A 22,229-nucleotide genomic window follows, 5' to 3' on the forward strand; every position below is an offset into this window, starting at 1 on the left:
TTTTTAATCTGCACAACAACCCTGTGAAGTAGGTTAGGCTGAAAGTATGAGACTGGTCCAAAATCACTCAGTGAGCTTCTGCCGCAAGATGGGGATTCAAACCTGGGTCTCATACCACTACACCACGGTGGTTTTCATAGGGTGGCTGCTGCTGAACAATAGCAGCCAAAGAAAAAACTACTGTGAAACAAGACACTAAGAATAATGATAAAGACATATGTAAAATACAATTGTATTTAGTTCTTCTTTCTAATCTCACACAAAGTTACTACTGCCAGAACTGTCAAACTGCACACCAAAATATACAATACATTCATAAAAAATCTATGCGAAAAGTCAAATCAAATTTCTATATTCAATATGTGCAAGTTCAATGCAAAAATCATGCAGAGATGAGAATTTTGTATATCACTCATTTAAATAACTTCTTCAGTTACAAACGTTTTACAAAAAATCAGATTTTTTAGAGACCAGACACGTCAGCTTACTTCCAAGAATAAACCTTCAAGATTTTCTGATGTCAGTAGAAGCTCTAATATGACAACTCCACATAATCAAGGGCATATTTTTTAAAACCAGCACCACTCCACAATTTCAAATGGAACTAATCTCAGCCCTTCTGTACCAACACTAGAAATTTCCATTGCATATGGAAATTTGATTCAACTTTTCACTTAAATTTAAATTAAATTAATTTATTGTATATTTTGGTGTGCAATTTTGCATATGGGATTTTCTGGCAGTAGAACTTTGTGTGAGATTAGAAACAAGAACTAAATATAATTGTCTTTTACATATGTCTTTATTGTTATTCTTAGCATCTTAGTAGTTTTTTTTTTCTTTAGTTGAACTGTAGCAGGCAGTTAGCTGAGTCATGTAAGTTGGGTGGTATGAAGCCACCAGAGGTTGCTCCTAGGCCAAGGGTTTCTAACCTCCAGATGAGACCTGAAGATCTCCCAGAATTACAGAGATCTGACCCCTGGAGAAAATGATTGCTTTGGAGGTAGATTCTATGGCACAATATCCAGCTGGGGATGCCTTTACCCTCCCCAAACTCTTTCCTCCTCAGAGACTCCACCACAAAATCTTCAGGAATTTTCCATCCAGGAGCTGGCAGCCCTTCCCAGGCCTTGGCCCTGATGAGTCCTCCCTCAAAAGAGACCAGGAAAGGGCCCTGCCCCCTGCCCCTTCCTCCTCACATAAATCCAGCTTGGAATTCTGTGGGTGCCTAGCAACAGCCACTGGGGGAATCCACTGCTTACAGCTACTCTTTTTATCATTTCTTGCTTCTTAGCCTGCCTTCCATGGTTGGTTTCATAATTTCATATTTTTCTGCAAACCTAGCTCCCATTTCAGGTCTATAGAAAGATTTGTCACAGCTCCAGTCACTGGATTTAAGTATGCAAAATAGGGCGACTTTGCTATTAGAAAATTAGAAGCATTTTCTTGTTTGCAAAAAACAATAGTATTTTTCAGGTTTAGGTACCTGAAAAATATTGGTATTTCCTGATACTCCTGAATCCCAATACTAGTATGGTATTTGTATTCGATAAATATTTGGGATTCCCAATTTTTTTCAGCTCCATTATAGTTATGGGGACTACTATAGTCAATGGTCCCAATATGGTACAATAGAGAATTGATCCGGGAGCATCTGGGGCTCACAGGGGGCTGTTTTTTGAGGTAGTGGCACCAAATTTGCAGAATTGTTGCTAGTGCCTCTCCTCAAAAAATCTTCCAAGTTTCAAAAAGATTAGACCTGGAAGTCTAATTCTATAGGCCCTCCAAGAAGGTGCCCCACACCATTGATTTCAGTGGAGGGAAAAAGTGTTTATAGGAATTGCAGTCCTTTTAAATGCTTTCTCCAAGTGATGCAAGCGGCACAACTCCAAAGATGTTTAAAGGGATTGCAATCCCTTTAAACACCTGTCCAAGTATGAGTTCACCTGGAAGGCATTTAAATCCCTTTCACTTTGGCTATCCAGCTATTGGCCATTTCAGAAAGCCAAAAAATGGCCAAAACTCTATCTGGTTAAAATAATATCTGGAAAATACTGATAAGGTATTTTTAGATACTTTTTAAGCTTAGATTTAGTCCAACACACACCCTTTTTTGCATTTTAAAATCCCGAACAACTTTTTAGCTTTGTGGTGGCTAAACTACAAGTTTGCACCTTACAGGCGAATAATAAAAAAGAAATAAAAATAAACTTACATGATTCTTCCCACTTCAAAACATGTCATGTCACTTACCCAGTACAATAATTGGATACGGTACAAGAAATAATGTCTGTCCCCATCACAATTTAAATATTTGATTTCATATTTAACCTTCACAACAAGATGAGTTCATTTTTCCCATTATTCCAAGGAGACTTTTTTTTCCTTTGCAAATAGTAAGAAAATTCACAGGAAACAGAATTTGTGTCAAATCAATTCCATATAGCAGCATATGAACTGAGTCACTGAGTGAAACTCTTTTTGATGAACACATTAGGAAAGTTGGCATTCAGTTCTAGGACAACTCTATTATCAATTTGTGAACAGAAGGACACGTCAAGTAAGGAAAGATCTTTACAAGACTCCAGCAATTTTCTTAAAGATGCAGGGCTTACCATTCTTGTTCCTGTAAATGAAAAAGGAGGGAAGGAAAAAAACCAGTTGTCAATTAAAGAATTTAAAGAAACAGATTATTGTCTGTGATACCTTGGGAGAAAAATCTTGCAATTTTCATATTTTTAATTATATTTTCTAAATTAATCAACAGTGAACTTTAAAGCTTCCCTAAGATCCAAATGGAAATTAATTCCTAAGTGCTTAAAAGTCAGGATAGTACAGTTAGTACCCTGACACTCAAATCTCTATATGCACTCATTGTTGAACCTCACTAGGTAGCCTTGAAAAGTCATCATTTGTATTATTGTATTTTTTTAATCCATATATTGTTTACATTTGTTGTACTTCACCAAAAGCCCAGCTTAGGCCAGGATGGGGCGATTCAGTAAAACAAATAAATCATCATCATCGGTTATCCAGATGCCTTTATGCTTTCCATTGCAAGGCTAACAGCAGCTAAGAGGGAGAGTTAGTTTGAGAAAACTTTTGGAAAAAGTTTTAAATACCCTTTTTATAGAGACACTTCCCAACCTTGATCCTGCTTTCCTTTGGACTTGTTTTATTATAGTTAAGCTTTTTATAATTGTGGAATTTTTTTTTATAGTTAAGTGACATCTAAATGTCATCTAGTTTGTCCATGATTATATACAGCCTTAAAAACCTGCTTACTGCAGAGTTTAATCTCCCATTATTGCCCAATATGCCACTGTTTCTCCATATTTATTAAGACAGTATATGATCAGGGAGAACCCTGTGGCACAGAGTGGTAAAGCTGCAGTACTGCAGTTGAAGCTTTCTGCTCACGACCTGAGTTCAATCCTGACGGAAGCTGGATTCAAGTAGCCAGCTCAAGGTTGACTCAGCTTTCCATCATTCTGAGGTCGGTAAAATGAGTACTCAGCTTGCTGGGGGGAAAGTGTAGATTACTGGGGAAGGCAATGGCAAACCACCCCGTAAAAAGTCTTCTGTGAAAACATCATAATGCAACATCACCTCAGAGTTAGAAATGACTGGTGCTTGAACAGGGGACTACCTTTACCTTTTTATATGATCAGGGGCGTCAGTAAGGATACAACAGAAAATGACAAGTGTCATATGCATTCTATATTTATGTTAGAAAGGAAAGTTATTAAATGGTGTATTAATCCCAAAAGTATCTTAAAATTTTCTTTAAAATGATATTAAGATGACACACTCTGGAGACAGTATCAAAAATATCACCTATACTCTCACAATTTTATGCATTTGCAAAACCCAGCCTCTTTCCTTTTTCATGTCTGGTGGCAGTGCCCAGTGGTTAAGAACTTTTGTTGTGGAAAAATTTAAGGTTATATGGAAAACAGGAGAGAAAATCCCATGCCTCTCTGAAGTTTCTCTTTCAGGCTATTATTTATAAAAAGAGTTAAAATCTATTAGTAATAAACCTATTTATAACAGCACAATATTGGAAGTGACCTTACAAAGAACTGCAGCTGTGGAAGGTATGGTTTATTAGATGTATGGAGAAAATGAAAGCATATAAGCAAATGTGGGAAAGGAAATCTTGACCAAGTTAAGTTTATTAAAATATGGCAACCATAAATTCAGTTTTGTAATACTAGGCAAAATTTAAAGAATGGAATTCTACACTGTATATAAATGGATATATAAGTATGCAACATTAGATCAATGTTAATGTGAGAACAGCAAGTATATATATTTTAATGGAGGGACATTCAGCTGAGCTTCTTCATTTGATGTTCTATAGCAGAGGTGGCCAAACTTGCTTAATGTAAGAGCCACATACAATAAACGTCAGATGTCTGAAAGCCACAAGACAAGGAAGGCAGACAGGCAAATAGATGGGGAGGGAGGAGGGAGGGAGAGGTGGAAAGAAAGCAACTTTAACTTTAAATGCATTCTCCAAGCCGCTGACTGGCTTGGCTTGGAGAAGTGATGTAAAGAGACAAATGCCTTCTCCAAGCCAGCCAACAGGAGGGGGGGGGCTTTGTGAGCCACACAATGTGTGTGAAAGAGCCACATGTGGCTCCTGAGCTGCAGTTCAGTCACCCCTGTTCTATAGTGTAATTTTGAAACACTTGAAGTCTTTGTGAATATTTTCTGTCAGATATAATAAAAATAGAACCTAAGCATATTCAAATTTTCATTATTCCAGGGTACTTATAAATGTGGGATTTTAGTTTTAGATTCTCATTAGCTCTGATTTTGTCACTTATAGGACAATCCTAAACATATACCTTCTGAGTCCAATAAAGTCAGTATGTTAGGGCTGCTTAGGACTGCACTGGTAGCCACTTTGCCTATGGATTGATACAAGTGCGTATGGATTTTTTTCCCTTTTGGCAACTTCTTTAATATAGACTTTCAAGGAGTGTTCAAGAGCTTTTTGACCAAAGTTTGTTGACCAAACCAATTTTATCTTTCAGTTTTACCTTACTATACAAGCATGCCCATTTTACAATCCTACCAGTGCTTAAAGGAGTTAAGAACAATTATATCAGGAAGCTTCCTTAAAGGTTATTGGCATTCTGCTTATGAGGCTGGTAACACCTAAATGTGGGAGAGTTTAAAGAGTATTTGTGTGTTCTGTATGAGTTGCTTCTGAAAAGGAAACTCTTAGAAATTCAGGATTATATATGACTCTTTGGACTATGTTTTTAATGTGAGGCTTATTTCTGTACTGAAACTGAGAAATTGCATTTTGAAACTGTCAGGGAAAACTGATGATTTTGACAGCCATGAAGGGGACAGTTGGAGTTTTTGGCATTCCCAGAAACTGTAGGAGGTGTTTTGGGTTTATGGCATCTAAGAGACAGTTAAATATTCTTGTACAAAGGAAGAATGTGTTGTTAATCTTCTCTCATGTTCAAGTGTTTTTACATACTTGAAAATACAGAGCTTTTAAATTTATGCGAACTTATTTAGAATTACTGATTTTAATTCAATGGTTTGAGATAACAACTGATATAGAGTGCATACAGATGGCTAAACCCACCACATTCTTCTAAACTGTACTTTATGCTGCCTGGCTTCAGTCAAAATATCAAATGGAAGTTTATTTTTCTGGAGCATGTTTTATGCCCTTATTTAAGCAAAATCCACACATATGCTGAAATTTATGTGATCACATAATGGCACTGCATATGGTACCCTCCAGGCAGGGAACAAAACTATTCTACTTTCTCATAGTACCCATTTTCATGTTTTAATCAAACTTGGCACCTCAAGATTAACAAGCAAGAATGAAAGAAAAGGGGAAAAAAGCAGAATTCAAGGAGGTCTGTACTTCAAATCATTACCCAACAGGGACAAATATTTACTTTGTAATCCCTAATAAAGTGATCAAGTTGTGGCCTTGTACATGTGAATTTTAATCTGTGCCCCTCAAATCTGTTTTGTAATTGAATAGCCCCCCCCCATTCTGGAATTATATTACTGTATTAGCAAAAGCAAAAAATGTTTTGCTATAGCCACTTTCACTGGTCTTCGGCTCATTAGTACCAAAAGACAAACTGGACAGGACCAGTTTTCTAATATTGTCTATTAGGAAAAATATATCATATTTTTAATGGTAGAGATTTAGCTCAAAAAGGCAGCATAAAGTACTGGCACTTTTATGGTTTTAATCATTGCTGCAAGTTGTCCTTAGTCATAATAATAATAATAATAATAATAATAATAATAATAATAATAATAATAATAATAATAATAATAATAATAATAATATTTAATTTGTATCCCGCCCTCCCTGCCGAAGCAGGCTCAGGGCAGCTCACAACACAGGTACTTCAATAATTAAAACAATACATATTATACGTACATACATATTAAAATCAAACATTTATAAAATTAATCATCATTGTAATTAAAAAGCATTCTAAGATTAGATTAATATTAAAATCTTAAACTTTGGAAAATACATCTTTAAAATAATACGATTAATATTTATTTACATCCTACAAATGCTAGGTACTGAAGAATCCTATAACACTGAAACATCATGAGTATAAAAACTATCACACAGTTTAGAAAAGCAACAATACACCAAGATGAATACTAATCCAGAAAATCATATGTCTTCCTGAAAAGGAAGGACTTGATTAGCTTCCTTATTCTGAACCTTGTTGGTTAGCAGCATTACTCTTGGAAGGAAACTGCAAAACAGAATTCTACTGGATTTGTAAATAGTATGCACTTAATACTTGTATAGTTGCAAAAATAATTTCCCATCATGTAAATGCCAGAATAGACTTAAATGTAATACAATATCTATTTAACTCTACACACGGGTTCAGATGAATTTTATTTTGCTATTGCTGCATTTTGTGAGGTTGTTGACAATAATAACTGAAAGCCCTGACTTTTTGATGTTTTGGAGTGACTTGTGTGTATATGTGTGTATCTACAAGCAAAGAAGGAAAGCAATACATTTCCACTTCTAACAAGCAACAGTTGCTGACACTGGCACATTCTCTGTTGAGATTTAGGTGCCAGATAAAAATGTTCTAGTTTCCCAAGATATTTGGAAAGAGGTAATTGAGAGGACTACTTTATTTTTTTCGTTGCTCTCTTGTTCTGGTTTTAGCATTGTTTATTCTGTCAATATTTTTATTTGTATTTAAAGAAGTATGCACAAAGACTATCCCTTGTAGCCAAAAGAAATGAAAAGCCTCAATGGATGACTAATGAAACCTTTAAAATTGCTAAAGAGAGGTGAGAAGCAGAAGTAAAAAGTTATAGAAACAGACTCAAAAGTCTAAATTTAGCATTCCAGCAACTCACACACAGAGATAAACAGAACTATAAACAAAACAAAGAAATAGAACAAGAAATAAAGAACAAGAGATCTGTTCCACAAGATCCATAAAATCAAAGGGACGTTTAAAGCATGGTTCAGCATGCTGAAAGATAAAACACATTTACGGAACAGGCCAATATAAATAAAAAATGGGAACAATACACTGAAGTGCTATACAAAAGAAATGAAAGGATGACAGATTGCTTTGAAGGAAAGCCTACAGTTTTAGAAAATGAAAGGAAAGTTGCACTGAGAGCAATTAGGAAAAAACAAATAACCAGGAGTAGATGGGATGTCAATAGAGCTATTCCAAGCCACAGAAACAGAGTCCATCAAAATCTCACCAGGACTATGCCAACAAATATGGAAAACAAAACAATGGCCTATAGATTGAAAATGGTCAATTTACATTCCAATTCTGAAAAAGGAGACTTCAAAAACTGTAGCAACTATTGGACCATTGCACTAATTTCTCATGCAAGTAAAGCAGTGCTCAATATTACAACAAAGACTTTTACTTTGGTTTATAAAGCACATGAAATGCCAGATGTTCAAGATGGATTCAGAAAACAAAGAGGAACTAGAGATCATTTTGCGAATTTATGTTGGTTACTGGAGCATTCAAGATAATTTCAGAAGAAAAAACAGCAAAGCTTTTGATTAGACCATGAAAAGCGATTGTTCGCTTTAAAACAAATGGGCATGCCACAGCATTTGATTGTTCTGATGTGCAACATATACTTTGGACAAGAAGCTACTATTGCGACAGAACATGCAGAAATAGAATGGTAGCTAATCGGCAAAGGTGTCAAACAAAGATATATTTTATCTCCCTATCTTTTCAATTTATATGCAGAAACATCATAAAGAAAAATTGATTAGATCTAGATGAATGTGGAGTGAAAACTGAACGAACATGAACAATTTAAGATATGCAGATAGACACCACTTTACTAGCAGAGAATAATGAAGACTTGAAATGACTCCTGATGAAGGTTAAAACAGAAAGTGCCAAAGCAGGATTACAGCTGAACATCAAGAAGACAAAAGTAATGACTACCAGGGAATTACACAGCTTTAAGGTTGACAGTGAAGAAACTGAAATTGTTCAAGATTTTCTGTTCCTTGGCTCCATCATCAACCAAAAGGGAGACTGCAACCAAGAAATCAGAAGGAGATAGAGACTGGGAAGGGCAGCCATGAAGGAGCTAGAAAACATTTTATACATATTTAAAAATCCATATATATTATTAATTCTTTCACATGAGCATTTCTAACACATATTGGAGATTTTCTATAATCACCATTAACCACAGTGCCATCCTGATTCCTAGGCATCAAATCGGTAACATACAGAAGCATCTCCAAAATTTCATAATGAATGTCACACTTTGACCAAAAAAAGAGAGAAGATTTTTCTGAAATTAACATACAGAATCATCATTTTAAGTACTGGGGGAACATTTTCTTTTGCAACAGAAAAGAAAATTTTATGCGTATTTTCTGACAGTGATTTAACTAAAATAACTTAATTTCTTTTTGAAGAAAAAATCCAGTGAAGATTTATTCTATGATTTGCAGAAAAATACCACTTGATTGTAAGTTTCACACTTTGTAAATATATCCTTTCACTCTCTCTAGGCCTTTTGAAAACTAGCAATAGCAATTGAAAGTTTTTCAAGAATCCATCACAAGTCCTTAAAAAAATAGCAGCAATGGGGTAAGTAATTAGACAAATCTGTCCCTTGAGTAACAATCTAGGAAATCAAAATATCTAGAATTAAGCTATTTTAGGGTCACATCCTGAGACACTTTGATCTAGTGAGAAGTATCCATGCATGTTTTGCATATACTGCCAGGATAGAGAAGAAGAATCCTGAACCCAGTATTTACTCTCTTGAATACATCTTATATTATGCAACACAATTTCCATTTCTGCTACTGGTACAATTAGCTGATTTAAAGAAGATTCAGATGTTTGCACAGTTGCTTACCCAATATATCAAGCTGATGGAGATTACTACAGTTAGCAGCAAGTTCTTCTACATCAGAGTCACACACAGACCTGTTGGCAGTCAGAAAGAGCTTTTGCAGGTTTGGGAGTTTACGTGCAAGTTTTGCAAAGCAGCCAGTGCTGCTCTGAAGCGTAGGACACCAGCCAAGATCAAGCTCTTCCAGCAGTGGACAACCAGAAGCTAGCGCTGCTATTCCATTTTCAGTAATGTTTTTACATCTCCATAAATCCAGTGTACGAAGCTTTTTGCATCTGGCTCCCATCATACTAGCTACTGTGTCATAGTCTTCAATCTGTGAAGAAAAATCACTCATTATTTGTACCCTCACCATGTATTACAAACTAAATATTTATTTTAAAATACTGCTTTCAGTTTCACATAACAGTTGCCATCTCAGATGTGAACATAAATACCACTGCTTCCCCAAACATAACTGTTGCTAAAATCAGTTACCTGTGTGCCACATGCAGCTTGCAACCCCCTCTTCCTACTATACCCCTGTGATACTCAGAAACTCTATTCTGTATCCTGACTGTGGCTTTCAGGTAATATCAGGTAATATCAGCTCTTCAGTAACACCGCACACTTTATTACGGCCAATGCCCTTGATCTACCGTATATTGTTGCTACATCATTTAAGTGAGATTAAGTATGCATGCATGTATCCATCCATTTAATTTATACCCTGCCCTCTCCCACGAGTGGGCTCAGGGTGGTTTACAGAATAAAAACTCATCAGCAATAAATCAGTAAAAACATGATAAGAAACATAGATAGCAGAACAGATAATAACAACAATCATAACAGAAATCCATGCCTCATGCCAGGCAGCAAGGAGGTGCCCCAGAAGACTCCAGTGCTCAAATAATATACAAGAGTGGGCACTAGAAAAGGGGCCAGGAGCAGGGGAGGCCAAAATAATTGAATGTCCACCACCTCAGTCAAAAGCCTGGCAGAACTACTCAGCTTTACAGGCCCTGTGAAGTACGTTCAGCAGAGTCCTGATCTTGAGTGGGAGCATGTTCTATCAGGCTGGGGCAAGGGCTGAAAAGGCCCTTGCCCAAGTTGAGGCTAAGCTGATGTCTCTCAGGCCAGGGACTACCAGTTGATGCTGATCAGAATAGCATAAAACTCTCTGGGGCTCATATGGGGAGAGGCGGTCCTGCAGATATGATGGTCCCAGGCTGCTTAGGGCTTTAAAGGTCAAAAACCAGATCCCGTATTCAATCGACAGTCAGAGTAGTTGGCGCAGCACTGGCTGAATGTGTGCCTCTGAAGGTGTCATCACCAGCAGTCATGCTGCCACATTCTGCACTAGCTGCAGTTTCCAGATCAGACTCAAGGGTAGCCCTGCATAGAGCAATTTATAATAATCCAGCCTAGAAGTGACCATGCATGAATCACAATAGCTAAGTCCTGGCGGGGTGAGATAGGTAACCAGTTACCTGAGTAGCTGAAGATAATAAAAGGCTGATCAGGCAACTGAAATGACCTGGGCCTCCAGAGAAAGCAAAGAATCCAGTATCACCCTGAGATTCCTTACCCTCAGTGCTAGCATCAATGGAATCCCACCGAGGACTGGGACCCTGATTCCCGACCCGAGTCCCCAAAGATTCAGATACAGGACCTTAGTCTCATTGGCTTCAGCTGCTTCAACCATCCAGCCATGGTCCCTAATGCCCTGTCCAGGAAATCTGGGTCAGCATCCAGATGGTCATCCATCAACAGACAGAGCTGAGTATCATCTGCATACTGGTGACAACCCAGTTTGAACCATCAAACCAACTGGGCAAGGGGGCACATGTAGATCCACAACAAGAAAGAGGCAGGATACTGTTTTTGAATTCAATAAGGGGAAGAAAGCAGCAAAGAACCTACCAAATTTTATATTATATATTTTGAAACTAGTGCCAGGATTTTTTTTTAGATTAATAAGCATTATTTCCAAACTATATATGTGTGTGTGTGTGATTTATATGTAAGAGGCCAACACAAATCAGTTTTCAACTATTAAGAAGACTCACTCTTCATAGCAATTAACAGCCACTGAAAAAGAATCAGTTCCAATGGTGGCTAGTGTAATGGCTGGAAAATAATGACACCACCATCCTTGGCTTGCAACCAAATGGAAAGGAAAATTTATTCTCTTTCAGGCATACATCTACAACTGGCAACTGAAGCAATGGGTGCTTTGTACAACCCTTCTAGGCCAGAAATATTCAGTATAGAACAGCGATTTTAGCAGTGAATATAAACTAATGACATCACAAATCTACATTCAGTGCAACTTGCCTTTCAATAGCAGCACAAGCACTATACAATCCAATCCCTGTCCTGGCTGCTTCCAACAAACTTTTACCAGAAAGGGAACAGGGTGTCACACAGCTCTGGTACCATTTCTTCTTAGTCACCAGTCACCACTTAATGAGCATGGTCATCTACTGCTTTCTGCCCCACCTTACCTGCTGCCACTGATTTATTTATTTATTATGGGGTTTCTATCCCACCCTACCTTGCAAGTAGGCTCAGGGTAGGGTTGCCAAGTCCAATTCAAGAAATATCTGGGGACTTTGGGGATGGAGCCAGGAGACATTGTGGGCAGAGCCAGGAGCAAGGGTGTGACAAATATAATTGAACTCCAAGGGAGTTCTGGCCATCACATTTAAAGGGATGGCACACCTTTTTAAATGCCTTCTTTCCATAGGAAATAATGAAAGATAGAGGAACCTTCTTTTGGGGCTCATAGAATTGCACCCCCTGGTCCAATCTTTTTGAAACTTGGGGGGTATTTTGGGGAGAGGCACTAGATGCTATACTGAAAATTTGTTTACTCTGCCTCAAAACACAGCCCCCCCCAGAGCCCCCAATACCTCCAGATCAATTCCCTATTATACCCTATGCGAATAGATCTCCACATAGGGAATAATGAAGTGCCAGCAGACATTTCCTTTCCTCCCCCCTCCCCCATTTCTGGCGACTCTGAAGTGAGGGACTGGCATCTCTACTCACGAGTTGCTGCCAACTTCTTCAAAGTAACACAGACACACCATCCCAAGAGGAAGCCTTTCCAATCAGAGACTGAAGCCTCCGGAGGTGGAAAGTCACATGGTGGCTGTGGGCGCGGGGTTCCCCCCGCCGGCCAGCTGACTGGGGGTGGGAAGGAGCCTGGGAAAGTGGAAGAACCCCCGCTGGGACCTGGGGATTGGCAAGCCTAGCTCAGGGTGACTTACAACATGAGTCTGACAACATGAGTCATACATTAGATTAATTAATACAATTCATTAAAACATTAACAACATTAATTAATTAATTAAAATACTTGTTGGCCACTAAGTGAATAGTTTCTTATTTCAGTGCAGGCTGAACTCATGCCAGGGAGGGTAGTGATACACTCTAATTAAAATAAGTCAGTCATTCCCAGTACCCATGACATAAATGGTGCCAGGTCGCTTGAAGCAGGGGAGCCAAAGTTCTTTGAAATCCACTGCCTCAGCCAAAGCCCTGGTGGAACAGCTCTGTTTTACAGGCCCTGTAGAATTGAAATAAATCCCACAGGACCCTGATTTCAATTGGGAGCATGTTCTGCCAGGTTGAGGCAAAACAGACATCTCACAAACTTGGCACCAAACTTTGAAGTTTAAGGGCCAAATTTCATCTTGGGTTGCCGACATGTAGTTTCCCCATCATTTTAAAACAATACAGTCTTAGAGACTGCAACGTGTCCCAGACAACCATGCAAAGGGGACAGCAGAGAGGAGTTGGCTTTTTAAACATTTCCACTCTGGTGTTATTTGCTAAAAAATATTACTTCCTGTAGGATGCTTTCATCATCCCTCTCATTCACCCACAGGTCTTTCAAAGCCATTAGCAGCCTCTGCAACTTCATTAAAAAACAAAACAAAAACAAAGACCGACGACAACAACATCCAATGTAGGGTAAAATACATGCAGGTCAGAGTAATGTATAGTTTGGCCCATGATCTTGGGACAGTGAAGTTCATCCAATGGTCACATTAATTAATATGCAAACATGCAAACAGTGGTATCACTGTCCAGGGAAAAATTTACCAAACAGTACAACAATGAAGGCCATGACTAAATACATAAAAAATCCACCTTTCTATTAAATGAAATGTATAGTTCTAACAACAATTTTTGTAGCAGTATCAAAGTTTAATGAGGGAAGTAGTTCATATATCTAGAAAAAAATCCCAAATAAATTCCATAGTAGAAAAGAAGTAGAAAAACAGGTTTCCTACCTGTAACTGATGATCTTCGAGTGGTCATCTGTGCAGTCACACTGATGGGATATAGGCGCCCGCGCCGATCTCGATCGGTATTCTTGAAAGCTGCGGATTTCCGCGCCGCGGGCCCAGTGCGCATGCGCAGAAGCCCCACCGCGCATGCTCACAGGGACCGCAGCGGACATCCCGCCAGTTCCTTCTGACCGCTGCATAAGCCCTAGAGATGGACCGGCAGCAGAGGGGAAGGAGGGCGGGTAGTGTGACTGCACAGATGACCACTCGAAGATCATCAGTTACAGGTAGGAAACCTGTTTATCTTCTTCGTGGTCTCTGTGCATCACACTGATGGGAGATTAGCAAGCCAGAGTCCTACCTGGAGGAGGGTGCAACGGTCCATCAGCGAGAAGCCTCCTGAAGAACAGCACGGCCCACTAATGAACGCCTACGCCAGTTCAGGTCCAACGCGTAGTGTTTTACAAACGTATGCGAAGAGGACCACGTGGCAGCGTCGCAAATGTCTCTCAATGGTACCCCTCTCATGAAAGCCACAGAAACTGCTAGGGCTCTAGTAGAATGAGCTCTGATCTGCCTCAGCAGGGGTTTCTTATTTAGCAAGTAGCATAGTCTTATCGTCTCCGTTATCCATTTAGAGATTCGCTGTGACGAAACTCTAGCACCTTGCGATGCTGAGGAGTACGAGACAAAGAGTCTAGAGTCCTTACGCCCCGATCTCACTCTATGCAAGTAGAACGAGAGCGCCCTCTTCACGTCCAAGGTATGGAGTTTTCGCTCCAGGTCCGCACTGGGATTGGGAAAATATATAGGTAGGCATATTTCCGAGTTCAGGTGGAAGGCAGACGTTACTTTCGGGAGGAAGGCAACGTCAGGGCGCAACCATACTCCTTCAGCACTGAATTTCAAATACGGGTCATCACAACGTAATGCTGCCAACTCGCCTACCCTACGAGCGGAAGTAATAGCCACCAGAAAAGCTGTCTTCCAAGATAACAGTTGCAGGGAACATGTTGCCAAGGGTTCGAAGGGTTTCCCTGTCAAGGCCTGTAACACACCGGGCAGGTCCCAGGCTGGGGCAGGGTCCCACACCACTGGGTACAATCGCAGGAGACCCTTGAGGAACCGTTTGGTGTCAGGATGTGAGAACACTGAGTGGCCTTCCAGCTGTTCGTGGTTAACTGATATCGCTGCCAAATACACTCTCACTGAAGATACAGACAGACCTTTATCTAGCAATGAGAGGAGAAAGTCCATGATCAACGGGAGGCCAGCTGTTCTCGGCTCTCTGCCCATCTCAGTCACGAATTGGGCGAACCTCGTCCACTTGTACTCATAGGACTTCCTGGTGGAGGCCTTTCTACTGTTCAGCATGACGTGTAGGGCTCTGTCAGACAACCTTGTCACTCCAGCTTCCAAGCGGTCAATTTCAAGTGAGGCACGTCGTGGTGAATCACTCGGCCTTCGTGAGACAACAGAAGATCCGGTCTCATCGGGAACTGGTGAAACGTTCTGCAGGACAGCTTCAACACCAGGGCAAACCATTGTTGTCTGGGCCACCACGGCGTAATGAGGATTCCCCTGGGGCGTTCGCGGTAAACTTTGTGAACTACCCTCGTTATTAGAGGGATTGGTGGAAACAGGTACACGTGTCTGTGAGTCCAGGAAATCAGCAGTCCATCTCCCAGGGACAGTGGGTCTGCGCCTCACCTGCAACAAAACCTCTTGCATTTCGAGGTGCTGCGCGTAGCAAACACATCCACTTCCGGCGTACCCCATTTCTGAAACACCAGTTGAAGGAACTCCCAATTGAGTTCCCACTCGTGGAGAGCAGCTCCTCCGCGACTGAGGTAGTCTGCACAGGCATTTAGATTGCCCGGCAGATGGGCTGCAACCAGAGTCGTGTTCAATTCTCTGCAAACTTCCCAAATTCTCAATGCCAGGAAGCATAACTTCCTCGAGACTGTGCCCCCTTGTCTGTTCACGTAAGCTAGGGCAGTGGTATTGTCTGTCAAGACCGCCACTGTCCTTTCTGCGATCAAGGGCCGAAACGAAAGAATGGCATGATGGATTGCCAATAGCTCCAGAAAGTTTATGTGGTACTGCAGAAGCTCCTGAGGCCATTTGCCCCCCATGCACATGCCGTTTACATGCGCTCCCCATCCCCATAAGGACGCATCCGTTGTTATGGTCAGCGAGGGGGATTCCTTGTGGAAGGGAGCTCCCTGGAGAAGGTTCTCCTTCTCCTGCCACCACGACAGGGTCCAGAGTACTGCTCCTGGGACCGTCAGTTTGCAAGACGGAGGGTCTGTTTGGCAGTTGAAAGTTCGTAGAAACCACAGTTGTAATATTCGCATGTGGAATCTGGCAAACCGTAGGACCGCTGTGGTTGCTGCCATCAAGCCCAGGAGTCGTTGGACTTGGAACGCGGTGACTGGAGAGCCTGTTAGAAACACCTGCACTAGCGATATAATATCTTCCGCCCTCTGTGACGGAAGAAATGCCCTGCAGGCCTGTGAGTCCAAGATGGCCCCTATGAACTGCACCCTTTGGGAGAGTTGCAGCGCGGACTTCTTTAAGTTGACCTGCAGGCCTAGGTTCTGTAGGAGGGTCAGGGTGACCTCTATATGCCATAACAGGAGAGGTTTGGAGCTCGCCACTAGCAGCCAGTCGTCTATATAGGGAAATATGGTAATCCCCTGCAGACGTAGATGTGCTGCTACCACCACCATAGTCTTTGTAAAAACCCTCGGCGCTGTAGAGAGGCCAAAAGGCAAGGCCTTGTACTGGTAGTGGGCGTTTCCTATGGAGAACCTGAGGAACTTCCTGTGGGACTGATGTATGGTTATGTGAAAGTAGGCGTCCTGCAGATCCAGCGTGGCCATCCAATCCCCTCGGTTGAGTAGAGGTAGGATGTTTGGCAGGGAGATCATTCTGAATTTTTGGTGTGGTATGAAAGAATTCAGGCCTCGGAGGTCCATGATGGGTCGAAGGCCCCCATCCCTTTTGGGGATGGTAAAGTATCGGGAGTAGAAGCCTTGGCCCACTTGGCTGGACGGAACTGCTTCGACTGCGTCTTTTTGAAGGAGAGATTGGACCTCTGCTTGTAGAGTGGGGGACGTCGTGGTGTGAATGACGGTAGGAACTGTAGGATTTTCTCGAAATTCGATTAGATAACCCAGCCGGATTATCGCCAAAACCCATTTGTCTGTAGTAATCGAGGACCATGCCTGGAAATAAGGGAGAAGTCTGGTATGGCCCTGGTTGCTGGGGAGGGGGGGGGGGAAGGGAAAAGGCAGTCAAAGGCCCTGTTTGGGTGGTCTGCTCCCCTTTTGCCTGGATGACTGTGCTGAAGTTGGGGAGTACTTTGGTTTTTGGCCATATGATGGTTTGGAATAGGTTGCCGAACCTTTTGGTTTCCATTGCTGTTCAGAGGATTGTTTGGGAAACTGTTTCTTGCTCCACTGCTTGCTCCAGGTACGTTTACCCTGAGATCTAGCTGAGATGGGGACTCCGAGATTCCGTGATGTTCTGATACTTTTATCCATCTCTTGTAATACAGAGTCGGTATTGGAGCTGAATAAGCCGTTCCCATCGAAAGGGAGGTCTTCGACATAAGACTGTGTATCCGGCTGGAGTGCCGTCGATCGCAGCCACGAGTGGCGACGCAGAGTAATCGCTGAGGTAAGTGTCTTCGCTGAGATGTCACCAGCGTGTTTTGCAGAGTTGATTTGCTGCTTGGCTAATGTTATGCCTTCTCTCTGGATCTTTTTCATTGCCTGCCTGGTTTGTTCTGAAAGGTCTGGTAAATTCGACAGTTGCTCCCAAAGGGCATACTGGTAGCGCCCCATGCATGCCCCATAATTCGCGACCTTCACTCCAAGTGAGCCCGCAGTGTAAAATCTTCTGCCCAGATTGTCCAGCTTCTTCCCCTCTTTGTCTGGGGGGGAAGCGTGAGTCTTTCTCGCTTTCGAGGACGAAGCTACTACAACAGAGTTTGGTTTCGGATGGTTAAACAAAAACTCTGCTGTGGCCTCCTGGACACGATACATGTGATCCAGTCTACGGGAGCTTATCGGGGTCGATGCCGGTTTGTCCCAAGATGCCTTGGCAGTATGGAGCATGACCGTCGTAAGGGGTAGGGCGACAACCGTCGAGGTGTCTAATTGGACTATGTCAAACACGTTGTCGGTTACTATCGGCTTGGGTTGAACCGTCGATAGCGATAGAGTTTGGGCCATCCTTTTAACTAAATCCCCATAAGATTTCAGATCCTCAGAGGGGGATATAGGTTGTTCATCCCCCACTTTGTTCGATGGAGCCGGCTCCTCTGGGGAGGAAGTGCCCTGATCCTCCTGAAGTGAACCTTCATCCGATTCGGGGAAACCCTCTCTCGACTCCGAGCGCTCAGAGGAATGCTTAGGAGTCTCCGGGGCTTTCAGTGACTCTTGGGTCTTACGCCGTTCCGCGCTCCGCGAGCCCGGCGAGGTCTTTTGTCTCTTGGGAGAAGCAGTGGTCGTCGGTCTCGACATCGATGCCGAGGGCGCGTGTCGTGGGGTCCGGTATGAGGTGCGGTATGAGCTTCAGATTGTTGGTCCCAGTCTAACTGCCTCGGGGGGAACCACGGGAACATGGAGGGCATCGGACAGGACCCGTATAAGTATTGCCACTGTCTCTGATCCCAGGACATTGGTGGCAGTGGTTTTCGGAGCGGAGAGGGCTCTCTATGGAGGGACCTCTCTTCAGAGTCTCAGGATCGGTGTCGATGCCGAAGGCTGTTGTCGTCTTTGCGTGGGCTGTCTGGGTAGTCTCGTCTGAAAACTCCGCGTTGAGGTGTGGTAGACCGACCTCTGTTTGGGCTATGGCCTCGTTGACTCCCGGGACTGACCGACGGGGCTCAGACCGGTGACCGGGACCGAGCAGATTCTTCCACCGTATGCATCTCAAGAGGGCTATCTTTTGTCCCCGATCGTTGAGTCAAGTCCAAATCGCGATCGGAGTCCGAAGAGATGGCGATTTGCGTGGACATCGAAGCCAGCACCGGAGGGCTTAGTCGGCGGCGAGGTGAAGCAAAGGGCTTCAAAGGTGGTATCTTAGCTGCCGATTCCGGTGGTGACGTCGGGAGCGAAGTTGTGGCCGACCGGTGTTTGTCGGACTTCTTCTTCTTCTTTGCTCCCGACTGAGAACCCTTCTCCTCCCTTGGCCGTTTTGCAGGAGTGGAGGAGTCCGACTTAGATGCCGACCCCGTTCTTGTGGGGTGATTGGCGTCGGAAGGGGCTTTGTCGGTAGCGACCGACTCCAATGCCGACGGCTTGTGCATCGCCGTCGACACCTTTTTAGGCGATAGCGCCTTTTCCATTAGCGCTGCTGCTAAGCGACCAGCTCGGTTCTTCTTTGCCTGGCAGGAAAACTTCGGGCAGTGCGCACAGGCGTCCGGAATATGGGTTTCTCCCAGACAGAAGAGGCAAAGGGTATGCTCGTCAGGGGGGGCGATCTTGCTGCCGCAGTCCGCACACCTTTTGAAAAATCCCCACCGCTTTTCCATGCGGGGAGAGTGGGCACTGAGGGAGATGGAGGGGGGGGAAAAGGCGGGAAAACGGGCTGAAAGGGAAAATCCTTTAAGAAGTCCGGTTCCCTCGCCCCCAAATCCTTAAAGAAATTGTAAAGTCCGAATAAAAGTCCGAGTAAAGTCCTAACAGAGTTCAAAGAGTAACAACGCAACTTCCAAGAAAGGGTTCTACCGACCGTGGTGAAGATCGACTGATCCGAACGGCGGTCAGAAGAGAACTGGCGGGATGTCTGCTGCGGTCCCTGTGAGCATGCGCGGTGGGGCTTCTGCGCATGCGCACTGGGTCCGCGGCGCGGAAATCCGCAGCTTTCAAGAATACCGATCGAGATCGGCGCGGGCGCCTATATCCCATCAGTGTGATGCACAGAGACCACGAAGAAGATCATTTGTTGTATCTTAGGAAAGGAATATTAATCTCCTTATAGGACAAACAATGAAAAAGAATAAATTATGACATACTACCCAATAAATCAAGAATGTCATTTGCAGAGGGATGCTCTATTTTTACAACCACTGCCCATCCCCCCCCAAAAAAGCTCCCATGAGAGAGAGAATATGGTGAAAACTGTCATATTCATAAAGTTAGGGGTACATATGAATGGCCTGTCCTTTAGAACAACTTCCATATAGCTGCACTGAAAGAAAACTCTACACTGCTCTTTCTGACAAGGGATCTAAAAACAGCTATAAAGGTTCTGACCTGGACAGGCCAGGCAAGCCCAATCTTGTCAGATCTGAGAAGCTAAACAGGGTTGATTCTGGCAAGCACTTGGATGGGAGACCTCCTTGGAATACCAGAGCCTGGAAGGCAGGTAGGGTTTATTCAGCCACCTCTTTGAAATCCTCCATGCCCCCAATAGAGGTCAGACATCCAGGTGCACACACACATTCACACACAAAAAACCCCACAAAGAAATTGAAAGAAAAACAACTAAAAGGTACAGGAGATTCTTCTTTTCCTTCTTTAGGAGTACAGAGCTCACATAAGATTTCACTAAGATCACACTTTTCTCTAGAAACAAATCTGTAACCATACATTCATTTTATTACTCTACAGAATGTTTTAGTATAATAACAAAGATCAGTAACAACCTATTTCCATCCCATAACAGGGCTGAGGACTCCGTATTTGGGAATCATATGCATGCTTTTGAACTTTAAGAACTTACCATTACACAGCTACCCAGGCTGAGGTGCTGAAGTTCTGAACAGAAGTTTAGAATGCTGAGCATTGCTGTTTGCTGCCATTGGGGAACACATCAGAAGCAAATATAGAAAGCAAAACAAAGAGAAAGGGTCAATTAGACATTAAAGGCTGTCACTGCTTTCCCTGAAATTCATCTCAAAACCTAGGTAACAGACACCGCAAATGCCATTTAATGAGTCCCCAGATGATCCAACCATTGATTGGCTTAGAGTCAAGGTAATCATTACAAGCCTTTATATAATAAGTCACTCTGGATGTGGTTTTGCATGCCCTAAAGACACCTTTATTCCCATGACCTATCAGTTCATTTCCCTTAGGAAAGCTCTTAGAAGTCTGGTAAGTTCAAACAACAAGCAAGGCCAAACCAAAAACATAAAGGGCTGGTGACATCCTGGAAAAGTGCAGCATCTCTGACATTCACTGATCGGCTACAGCCTGATGGAACTGCCAATAGAGTCATACATTATAAGGATCGAGCTGGTGACTTTAATGTCACAGGATTCTCTTGCTGACAAGTATACTGACACCCTTGAGCACCTGTCACTGTCCACATACAGATGGAAAGAAATATAACGTGCACTTTACAGTCATGTTTCTGCAATGTTAAATGTGGCCACACTGATTACAGTAAAGTACTACATCATTAAAACAAAGTAAATCAGGATCTACCAAAATATCAAATCCACCTTGCAAATTGGTACCTTTTGTTTAACAAGAGTACTGAAATGTCATTTATTCATACATACACTACCCCATTCAAAATTAGCATAATTCCAAAATTAAACACACACACACTGTTCAGCTTGACTTTCAGTCCAGAAACACTATGATTGAATGGATAAAAAATGACCTGGGAACCAGCAGAATTACAGAGAAAAGTTTTAAATGCTTAATTTCTAATACTGTATAAAAATTATCTCTCTATTTGTTACACTTACTATAAACCTGGCAAGTTTTATACATGTTCCCTTGGAAGATTTATAGTATTTATACAAGACTCCTATTCAGTTCTTACTAAAAAGATAAATACAAGAAAAGCATCTGATTGCTAACCATTTGCCAAGAACTTTATTTAAACACTGTTTAACTATCTGGCAATCTAAGGTGAAACATTTGAGCCAGGATATCTGTTTGCAATATCAGGGTAATATCATGATCTGTAATGTTGTGCTGGCATAACAACAAGAGCATCAGCTAAAAAAAATTACACAGATAATTGTAGGTACTGATAACCTTGTTAGAAGTTAAATAGTGATTTGCCATTTTTTCCAAGTAAACACTGAAATTCAGCATCCAGACATACGTTGTATGATCCTCTTCAACACTGCAGTCTTTATAGATCATTATTATTGATTAATGACACAAATGAGTCCTGACTGAACTTCTTTTAACTTACAGACAAGATGAGTGAATAGGTTTAGTCTCTAGAGAATTCCAGAAAATTATAGAGAAAGAGGAAAAGGGCAGAAACTAACTAAACTATTTTTATTTAATACTGAAGAGCTTTCCAATATCTGTACATTTAATAAGTATTGTAATTATGCATAATGTACAGTTACAGGCATACTAATGTTATTTGAACTAATTTCATAACCAAAACACAAACAAACATACACAGCCTTCTATAATTCAAAGATAACTGCCACAGAAAATGTATAGTGCATAGGCTTCCCAATCCCCAGGTCCCAGCGGGAGATCCCCCGGTTTTACAGGCTTCCCCCCACCCCCAGCCAGCTGGGAGGCAGGGGGAAGACATGCCCCCACAGCC

The 22,229-nt window shown here is 42.0% G+C and overlaps 1 protein-coding gene across 2 annotated transcripts in view; it reads right to left on the minus strand.

The window, feature by feature from the left end:
- Nucleotides 1–2,063: 2,063 nt before the first annotated feature.
- FBXL4 (F-box and leucine rich repeat protein 4) overlaps nucleotides 2,064–22,229 on the minus strand; it is a 79,699-nt gene continuing 59,533 nt past the window's right edge. For both annotated transcript variants that reach the window (XM_060237490.1, XM_060237489.1), the window contains exons 7-9: nucleotides 20,424–20,495; nucleotides 9,409–9,721; nucleotides 2,064–2,626 (exon numbers count right to left, since the gene is read on the minus strand). In XM_060237490.1, coding sequence (XP_060093473.1) covers nucleotides 2,463–2,626; nucleotides 9,409–9,721; nucleotides 20,424–20,495 — 549 coding nt within the window. In that variant the 3' untranslated portion in view covers nucleotides 2,064–2,462. The remainder of the gene's footprint in view (nucleotides 2,627–9,408; nucleotides 9,722–20,423; nucleotides 20,496–22,229) is intronic.

This window comes from Heteronotia binoei, chromosome 1 (assembly GCF_032191835.1).
Source record: "Heteronotia binoei isolate CCM8104 ecotype False Entrance Well chromosome 1, APGP_CSIRO_Hbin_v1, whole genome shotgun sequence".
Lineage (NCBI taxonomy): Eukaryota > Metazoa > Chordata > Lepidosauria > Squamata > Gekkonidae > Heteronotia > Heteronotia binoei.